The sequence below is a fragment of the Octopus bimaculoides genome, chromosome 6 (assembly GCF_046866305.1).
Source record: "Octopus bimaculoides isolate indiv1 chromosome 6, ASM4686630v1, whole genome shotgun sequence".
In the NCBI taxonomy this organism is placed as follows: Eukaryota; Metazoa; Mollusca; class Cephalopoda; order Octopoda; family Octopodidae; genus Octopus; species Octopus bimaculoides.
The window spans coordinates 25,255,591-25,266,799 of record NC_142933.1 but is presented as its reverse complement, the minus strand read 5'-3'; the positions used below and the strand labels follow the sequence as shown (position 1 = coordinate 25,266,799).

Genomic DNA, 11,209 nt, shown 5'->3' with positions numbered 1-11,209 from the left:
ACTGTGGTTTAGTTCCTGTTTTTAAGGCAGGAACTCCTTGAAATTTTGGGTATTTGAGTATATTTAAGAATTTAAGGAATGGAGAAAACGCATGTTATAATTGCATACTTTATTCCTACATATGTTCTCACACATTTATAGGTATGTGTTGTCCAACCCACTATCTGGCAGCGTCCAATTCTCTAACGGTTTTTTTCAAATTAATCAAGTCATAACCTTATCCATCTATTGTTTTCATAATCGGTCATAATGTCTTACGTTTAAGATGATTCCCATGCTTTTCCTGATGAGAAGGTTACAATTTTAATATCAAAGATCCCTATGGATCACACAGGTTGTAATCCTTTGAAACATATGTAGGAATAAAGTATGCAATTATAACATGCGTTTTCTCCATTCCTTAAATTCTTAAATATATATATATATATATATATATATATATATATATATATATATATATATATATAAATAAGTTCACTCAGCTGGCAAAAATGAGTTGTACCTGTATTTCAAAGGGTCAGCCTTGTCACACTTTGTCTCACACTGAATCTCTCTGAAAATTATGTTAAAGTTATATGAGTATATAATTTCACAAGCAGGCTGTTCCATTGAGTGGATCAAATGGAAGACTTGTAATTGTAAATGATGGAAATCCAGGCCTTACTGTACTGTCGTATGTGAGTGCTGAGCAAGTGCAGAATCAATGATATGAAATTGATAGCATTTAGTGGGAGGTTTTTAATGTGGGTCCTATAGGCATATGTACCTTTACTACTAGGTTAATCCAGTTGCAGCAACGAGGAAAAGATATACTTGCTGAAATAATTAAAAATCGTATTAGTCAAGGAGCTAATGTTGTCTTTTCTCATCATGTAATTATGTCTAATTAGATGTTTGATGATCACTGTACACGATATGTTGAAACTAACATTATCTCTATGTTTGTCTACATACCTATGTATCTATCATTTTCTCTCTGTCCACCTGTCTGTTTGTTTATCTACTTGTATCTATCTATCTGTTTGTCAGTCTGTCTATATGTATTTATGTCTATCAGTGTACGTGCATGTACGCACGTATGTGTGTGTGTGTGTGTGTGTGTGTGTGTGTGTGTCTAAGTGTCTGTCTGTCTATATTTTTGTTTGTCTTTCTATTTCTCTGATTGGCTCAATCTATATCTATCTATCTATCTATCTATCTGTATATATATATATATATATATATATACACACACATACACACACACACACACACACACACACACACACACACACACACACATATCTGTTTACATGTATGTGTGAGTGAATGCATGCATGTGCGGGTATATGCATACTTTTCTCTCTACCTGTCTGCATGCATCAATCTGAAGATCTGCTGCTATGTATATGCGTGTATATGTGTGTGTGTTCCTATCTTATTTCTTTATTGCCTACAAGGGACTAGACATAAAGGGGACAAATAAGGACAGACAAACGGATTAAGTCGATTACATCGACCCCAGTGCGTAACTGGTACTTAATTTATCTATCCCGAAAGGATGAAAGGCAAAGTCGACCTTGGCGGAATTTGAGCTCAGAACGTAGCGGCAGACAAAATACCGCTAAGCATTTTGCCCAGCGTGCTAACGTTTCTGCCAGCTCGTTCCTATCTACCTATCTCATATCACTCCAGCATTTATCATACATCTGCCACCACAACCACCACCACCACCACCATCACCACTACCACCACCATCATCTCTGTATATGTTTCATTTTGCAGGTCTCCTGTTGCCTGTCCCCTGAAGGTGTTATCCAACACATAGTGCAGGCAGGAGTTGGTATCTGGGTCTCCTATCAGAACAGTCCCACCATACATCTCTATCATATTGAGAATTTGAATCTCTTACAGGAAATCAATATTGCTTCGGCTGGAACAAGGGTCCTTCCTGCAGGTGAGAGACTCTCTCTGTGTGTCTTTCTCTCTTTATATTACTCTCTTTTTACTCTTTTACACTTTTACTTGTTTCAGTCATTTGACTGTGGCCATGCGGGAGCACCACCTTTTAGTCGAGCAAATCAACCCTGGGACTTATTCTTTGTAAGCCTAGTACTTATTCTATCGGTCTCTTTTTGCCGAACCACTAAGTTACGGGAACATAAACACACCAGCATCGGTTGTCAAGTGTTGTTGGGGGGACAAACACAGACATGCAAACATATACACACACATACATATATATATACATATATACGACAGGCTTCTTTCAGTTTCCGTCTACCAAATCCACTCACAAGGCTTTGGTCGGCCCAAGGCTATAGTAGAAGACACTTGCCCAAGGTGCCACGCAGTGGGAATGAACCCGGAACCATGTGGTTGGTAAGCAAGCTACTTACCACACTGCCACTCCTGCGCCATGAAACAAATAATTTATAATAAGCTTGCTCATCAGGTCAAAAGAATCTCATGGTTATAATTATACATCAACATGACAGTCTAAATAAATGCAGAGGCTCAATTATCAAAACACTTACCTATGGAAGACAATAAGTAATAAAATTAAGAAAATTGTCTTCACATAATATGTTTGAGGTTTTCACCTTCATATCGAAAAGATATGCCTCCCAACGCATTCCTCTCATGAAGGAATTGACTTTCTAGATCAGAAGCTTCATATAATCATCATATACTTCCTCTATTTATAATTTATACACTCCTAATATTTTTCTGTTGTATCAGACTATACACTCTATGTGATTTGTAGCTTGATACATCAAGGAGTTTTTTTATGAGTACCACCAGATTAGTCAAATCCATATACTGTGAGTAATATATATGTCTACATACAGGAGTGGCTGTGTGGTAAGAAGCTTGCTTCCCAATCACATGGTTCTGAGTTCAGCCCTACTACATGGCACCTTGGGAAAGTGTCTTTTTACTTTAGCCTTAAGCCAAGCAAAGCCATGTGAATGGATTTGAATGGAAGCTGAAAGAAGCTCGTCATACACACACACACACACACACACACACACACACACACACACACACACATGCAAATATATATATATATATATATATATATATATATATATATATATATATGTATGTATTTGTGTGTCTGTGTTTGTCCCTCCAGCATCACTTGACAACCGATGTTGGTGTGTTTACATCCCCATAACTTAACGGTTCAGCAAAAGAGACCGATAGAATAAGTGCTAGGCTTACAAAGAATAAGTCCTGGGGGTTGGTTTGTTTGACTAAAAGTGGTGCTCTGGCATGGCTGCACTCAAATTACTGAAACAAGTAAAAGAATAAAAGAAGATATATATATATATATATATATATAATAAACACAATATATATATTTTTATGTTTGGTAAGCTCTCAGCACATGAAACTAATAGTAGCACATAAAAACATATTGTGTTTATTAAATAGTATTTATCTCTCACCAAATGGAATACATTTTGATCTTACCATCACAGAACAGTACACTTTATATATATGTGTGTGTGTGTGTGTGTGTGTGTGTGTGTGTCTGTGTCTGTATATATATACACAGGCATACCTCAGCTTAAGTTGTTTCTCAATTATATGTCATTTTTTAAAAGTAATATATGGAAAAATAAAAATGAAGTTAAGTCATTTTACTCAACTTTACATCTGTCTACCACAAATATTGGAATCGTAAAATCACTAGAAAACTGTTAAAAGCACATTAAACCATGTTTTTGTATAATAAATAAGAATAAAAGAATATAAGATCATATTAAAATACGTACAGTAAATGTTAAGATACACACCATAAAGTAGTGTAGCTTAATTGAATGAAATCATGAAATCAGCTCTGTTGTCTTATTTATCGGTCTTTTGGAGCTCATATTGCACTGTAGTTCCAATATCTACTATTAGGCGCCATTGTCACTCATGATTCCTGCGATTGTTTTGAATTCAGATTTGTGTTACGTCTGTTTATCGGCTATTTTCTCATTCTCATTCATTTGTGACTTTAGTTTTTGCCCCCATGGCTCCTCAGAAAATTCATAGTTAAAGTACTGAGTGTCATGCTATAAAGCTGGAAGATAAACTGGCTATGATAAAACGCCATGCAAAAGGTGAAAGAGTGGTAGCAATTGCACGATCTTTTGGGATGAGTCAGACAACTGTATCGACGATTGTACATAATAAGGACAAGATTTTAGTACATATCAAGCATATCAAACCATGTATTGTTGAAAATGCATTCATGAATAAATTACAGAACTGGGAACGGTTATTATCGGTTCAGCCTAGAGACAAGTAAATTCAGCTTAGCCTAACCTTGAGTCGAGTTAATTCAACTTAAGTTGTGTCTCTTGGAAACAATTAATGACGTAGAGTGAGGTATGCCTGTATATACATGATACATACATACATACATACATACATATATATATATATATATATATATATATATATATATATATATATACAATAATGTATGTATATATATGTGTTTATATATATGTATGCACACACATGCTTTTATTACCTATATACACACACCACATGCATACACACATAATATATATATATATATATATATATGTGTGTGTGTGTGTGTGTGTGTGTGTGTGTGTGTGTTTTATCTTTGACTTGATTCTCATCTCATTATTCATAACTTATCTCCATAATGAGCCCTTATCTATTGTACTCACATCATTCATGAATAATTAATATTCTTATTGTTTCCTTTTATCATTTTAGATTCCCCAAAAGAATGTACTGTGACATGTCTTCTATCAAGTCTTGGAATGTTATGGATTGGAACGAACCTTGGCCTCTTAGTGTCATTTCCTTTGCCTCGCTTACGAAATGGTGTCCCTCTAGTCAGTGGACGTCCATTTGTCTCATATCATGGCCACAAAGAAACTGTCCGATTTCTATTACCTTTCATGTTGGGTTACAGAACAAAAAGCGGCAGCAATACTTTGCAATACAATTCCAAAACGCTGTCCATGGCGTCCAAGATTCAAACACTCAAGACCACTGGTGTCAGTTCTCGCTTTGAGGACCTCATTGAAGATGACAATGGTGTTAAGATTGAAAATGATGATGATGAGGATGATGATGACGACAACCAAACATTGGTTGAGGAGGGCTATAAAATGTTACAGGAGGAACTGAAAGAAAAACTGTCCAAACGCTACAACTCAACACCAAATCTACTTATAGAAGAAGACGAGGACAAAAATGAAGTGCCAAATGTGCAAAATAAGGAACAGAGGGGTACAAAGGAAATGGAAGTGTTGTATCGAAGTCTGATGGGTAATTCAATTAGGAGGTCTCGCACTCAATCCCTTCACCACCACCGGTTATCAAAGTTGCGGGGCAGGGCTGATAGTGGTGGCCAGCATGGAAACTTTGATAGTAAGTTTGGTAGTTATAATGACAGCAGCATTAGTAACCGAAACACTTTAGCAGCCATCAAGGGAAGTCCACTTTCGTCTCTGTCACAAAAGGTCATGAAAAATTCAGCCATCCATCGCAGAAGCAAAGATGAAACGATGTGCCAAAATGTTAGTGCTGGCCATGAGTGCACTGTCCCCGGTGCATCGACCACTTCTGACAGCACTCTTACTACTACTACTACTACTACTACTACTGCTACTGCAACAATACCAACATCAACATTAGTCCCAACAACAACAACAACAACAACAACAATGGTAGAGAAGAAAAAAGCGACGTTGGTGAGACAAAGACCTACCGAAGAGATGAGTGAGGAGCCAGTTCCTGAAGCAAATGTTGATGATTCAGAAACAGCTTCAACAACAAACACACAGACAACCATCACTACAACACCGACATCTTCGACAACAACACCAACGTCTTCATCATCATCATCTGCATCATCATCATCATCACCATCGTCATCATCATCAACGACAGCAACAACAACAACAACAACAACAACAACAACAACAACAACAGCAACAGCAAGAAGAAGAAGAACAACAACGGCAACAGCGTCGATAACAATATCAACAGCAACAAACCATTTCTCATCTCTACAGTCACAAATGTCCCAAAGTTCCAGAATATGGGAATTCCAAGAAGAATCAGACTGTAACTCAATCATGATAGTCAGTGGAGGTAACGGATATTTCAATGCTAGTCCAAATGCAGCGGCAAATAAAACTAGTCGAGGAAACGATTCCACACTCCTATTCTGGATCTACAAAATATGACATATATAACAGTGTTGTTGTTATTGCTATTGTTGTTGTTGTTTAACCCCAGATTAAAGATCTGACAGAACAAACCTATCCTTAATCCTTTTGTTATTATATTTCTACTGAAAAATACAACTTTAATTTCAATTGAGTTTAAAATAATGAAGATTTTATTAAAATGACTTTGTCGTTACTAAGCCGGTGTATAAAACATAAATTAACACAAATTTTTGTTCAAGGGTTTTAATTTGGATCCCTTTAAAACAAATGTCTGTTTCAAAGAACCAGTTGTCTCATGTGGGTTGGCATTAAAACGGTTGGTATTTTTTCTTTCAACAGTGGAGTATATTTTACAATGTATTATTTAAAAAAATTTTTTTTTTTTTTTGAAAACTGGCGCAGGAGTGGCTGTGTGGTAAGTAGCTTGCTTACCAACCACATGGTTCTGGGTTCAGTCCCACTGCGTGGCACCTTGGGCAAGTGTCTTCTACTATAGCCTCGGGCCAACCAAAGCCTTGTGAGTGGATTTGGTAGACGGAAACTAAAAGAAGCCTGTCGTATATATGTATATATATATATATATATATATATATATATATATATATGTATGTGTGTGTATATGTTTGTGTGTCTGTGTTTGTCCTCCCAACTTCACTTGATAACCGACACTGATGTGTTTACGTCCCCGTAACTTAGCGATTCGGCAAGAGAGACCGATAGATTAAGTACTAGGCTTACAAAGAATATGTCCTGGGATTGATTTGCTTGACTAAAGGTGGTGCTCCAGCATTGCCACAGTCAAATGACTGAAACAAGTAAAAGAGTAAAAGAGTAAAAAAGAGAGTAATATATATGTATATATATATGTATGTGTGTGTATATGTTTGTGTGTCTATATTTGTCCCCTCCCAAATCTCTTGACAACCGATGCTAGTGTGTTTACGTCCCCGTAACTTAGCGATTTGGCAAGAGAGACCGATAGAATAAGTACTAGGCTTCCAAAGAATAAGTCCTGGGGTCGATTTGCTCGACTAAAGGTGGTGCTCCAGCATTGCCACAGTCAAATGGCTGAAACAAGTAAAAGAGTAAAAGAGTAGTGCAAAGCCTGAAGGAGATTTAGCTGCTATTTCTAGCAAGCAGACTGACCGTGTTGAAATGGTGTCGGTGGTATTTTTGCGGTGTCGGCACTGTTGTAGAAATAGTAGTAGAGACTGTTGTTCTCTATAAAATCAAAAGACCTACACAAAAGCATATTTTATTTCATACCATTCCTCTTCTCCTTCACACACACACACACACATGCACACACACACACACACACACACACATGCACACACACACACACACATACACACGCACACATGCACATATGCACACACACACATGCAAGCACACATATGCGCACACTCACAAATGCACAATAAAATTAATATATAAAAACGAACTAACTACAATATAGTTGTGATCACTTGATATGCTAGAAAAAGCAACCAAATCTCATCCAAACATCACCCATCCATCTTTTAAAAACATGAAGGACACATTTGATAATGTATTCTTTGATATATTAAAAGAAAAAATGGGATGATCATGGCTGGAATGCCTTTGGTTGGTCATAGGTCTGCTCAATCAGAATTGACCTGGTGCTAAATAACAGCAAAAACAACCACACCCAGAATATGGCTTCATGACCTTCCTTTCACTCTCCCTTTTTCTCTTTTAAACATTTCATCTACTGAATACTATTCACACACACACACACTTATATACACTCACTTATATATACACTCACTTATACTGTTCCTGCTACCAAGCTTGATATCCTCGGAGATGGAAACTTTATCCTCCCATCTCACATAACAAGGATTGTCTGCACTGTACAGAATCTGTTACCAATTCCTCAAGAGTTCTTGCTAGACGTCATAGACATATCATGTTTGAAAATAAGATGGGATGGTCACAAATGAAAAGTTTACACACACACACACACACACACATACACACATTTCTGTTGACAAAATTTACAAACAAGGCTTTGGTCAGCTTAAGGCTATAACCATGTAGTTGGAAGTTAACTTCTTAACCACACAGCCATGCCAGTACCTACATATTATGTATGTATGTATGTATGTATGTCTACCTGGGCTGCACACTCAGCCGTTCTTGCTCCCTGGATAAGGAAATATCTTTCAAGCTGCAGAGAGCAACTGATTCCTTCCGGTCTCTTTAGTCACGTGTCTGGTCCCAGCATGGCAATCGCAAGGCAAACAAAAGTTGCTGTGTACCGTGCATGTGTACTGACATCGCTCCTCTACTCGTGTGAGACATGGACTCTGTACAAACGTCAGGTAAGGGTCCTTGGATGCTTTCATCAGAGATGTCTCAGACACATTCTCAATGTTGGCTGGACCTAAAAAATTCCAGACACACAGGTCCTGAGGACAGCTGATATCTTGAGTATCAAGGCAATGGTGCACAAGCACCGGTTATGCTGGACTGGACACCTTATTAGAATGGAGGATAGCAGGATCCCTAAGCAGATTGTCTATGGAGAACTTGTGAATGGAAGAAAACTCCGGCAGAAACCAAGGCTGCGATTTAAGGACTGTGTCAAGTCCTCATTAAAGGCCTGTGATATGCAGGACACTGACTGAGAGAACAATGCTTGTCATCGCCACAGATGGAGGAAGCAGGTTAAGGAGGGGATCGACACTTTTGAGAGAGCACGTATCCAGCATGAAGAACTTAAGCGAGCTGCGCGAAAGTGCACAGCTCGTATAGTGAATAGGGAAAGCTTGGTCTGCAATGTTTGCAGTTGTGTATGCTTGTCAAGAGCAGGGCTCATTAGCCGCCAACGGAGCCACAAATGCAAAATATAAGTTAGTACTAGAGCACAGAATGTTCCTGAAGGTCGGCAATGGTCTTTCTCGGTCACGAGTGGACGGCCATCATGTATGTATGTGTTTATGTACATATGTACGTATGTATGTATAAACAATGTACATTATATGTATTTATATATTTATATATATATATATATATATATATATATATATATAAATTTAGATTCAGTTGAATATGGTACTTAAGTTTAGGCACCAGAATTAAGTATGGTATTATCCATACAGTTTCAAAATAAAGTGATTAAGATCAAAATAAGCAACAAGGATATCCAAAGTTAATGCAGTACGATCGTTTCATGTGTTTCATGACTAGCCTGTGTGGTCTGGCTAAGTCAAAATGTTTTTTTGTATTCTTCCTTTCTACTTGGAGAGTTTAAAAGTTGTTGAAAGGTGCCAATTTTGAAAAATATGATCAGAGGGATTGGTCACTCTCGTCGGTTACCTATTAGCTATGTCACTGCATATTGCTCCATGCATGAACAACAAGGTATAGATGAGCTGAGAAAGAATCTGTACACAAGAGGAAATAGCTGTAATTACATATCCATACCAGTGCAGGGCAATGGCTGCAATGGTATAGATATGTAATATATATGGGAGAAGCAGGTGGGTGAAGAAATGCCTAGAGATTCATATGAAAGGATCTAATTGAAAAGGAAGGCCAAGGTAGACATGGGCTGATCTCAGGAAGTTGAACCACACAACAAATGACAAAGGTATGACAACAAGTTTTTGGGTGCTGTGTTGGAGAGGACTTGTTCAACCCATGTAAGGATGAATATGAAAATAGTGATGATGAGGATGATGATGGTATATAGCCTTAATTAATAAACATTATTACAGAAAACCAAACAAATACAGAATTGAATCATTCCCTCTCCATCTTTTCCTCTTATTCTTTTCTGCTGAAGAGCATAGGCTCGAAACATAAAAGGCTCTTCTATTTTTTCTCAAGCCTTAAACTAATACACCTGCTTGTTGTTCTTACACCTGTCTTCGTCTTTTGTTCTTCTGAAAATTTGAACTATATATAGATATACATGCGTGCATTTGCGCACACGCACACACACACATATATTACCATCAACATAACCATCATCATCATCCTCATCATCATCATCAACATATATTTCCACCTAATCTAGGCTTATTACCATATAAAACTGCAAGCAAATTCCACTGCTTGTATGGCGATGATGTTTATTGACAATTGGCAGCAGACAATGTCAAGTCAAGAACACACACACATAATCACACATTTATGCATGAGAGTTTATGTATATATATGTGTGTGTATATCAGTATGTATATATATATATATATATATATATATATACACGCATATTTATGAATATATATATACACATATTTATGAATGTGTGTGTGTATATAGTTGTATATATGTGTATATATATATACATATATAAATATACATATTTATCTATCTACACACACACACACACATGTGTGTATATATATATATATATATATATATATATATATATAGTTACATCCTGGAGCTGATGAGGAATGGAAATTTACCTCCTACAGATCAAATTGTACTTGAACAGCAGAAGTTTAGCTCCACCTCACTGACATCCCAATGCTTGCCATAAAAATAAATATGATAACCAATAATAATGATGATGATGATGATGATGATGATGATGAAAATGTAAATTCGTCTCAGAAAGCAGACTACATATGAAAACTTTCAGTAATGAAACAAAATAAATGAAATATTGGAATTTCAAAACAAAGCATAGTTTTATCATATTATGGAACTTGGCTAACATTTCTCCTCCTGAAACTTTTCAGAAAGAAAAAAAGAAAAAAGAAACATAAATAAATATAGGCGCAGGAGTGGCTGTGTGGTAAGTAGCTTGCTTACCAACAACATGGTTCCGGGTTCAGTCCCACTGCGTGGTACATTGGGCAAGTGTCTTCTACTATAGCCTCGGGCCGACCAAAGCCTTGTGAGTGGATTTGGTAGACGGAAACTGAAAGAAGCCCGTCATATATATGTATATATATATATATATATATATATATATATATATTTGTGTGTGTGTGTGTGTGTGTGTGTGTGTGTGTGTGTTTGTGTGTGTG

General features: G+C 36.9%; 1 protein-coding gene across 4 annotated transcripts in view; it reads left to right on the top strand.

Moving 5' to 3' along the window:
- LOC106873305 (rho guanine nucleotide exchange factor 10) overlaps positions 1-6,424 on the top strand; it is a 170,300-nt gene extending 163,876 nt beyond the window's left edge. For all 4 annotated transcript variants that reach the window (XM_089353614.1, XM_089353615.1, XM_089353616.1 and 1 more), the window contains 2 exons: positions 1,765-1,936; positions 4,729-6,424. In XM_089353614.1, coding sequence (XP_089209740.1) covers positions 1,765-1,936; positions 4,729-6,212 — 1,656 coding nt within the window. In that variant the 3' untranslated portion in view covers positions 6,213-6,424. The remainder of the gene's footprint in view (positions 1-1,764; positions 1,937-4,728) is intronic.
- The last annotated feature ends 4,785 nt before the right edge of the window (positions 6,425-11,209 follow it).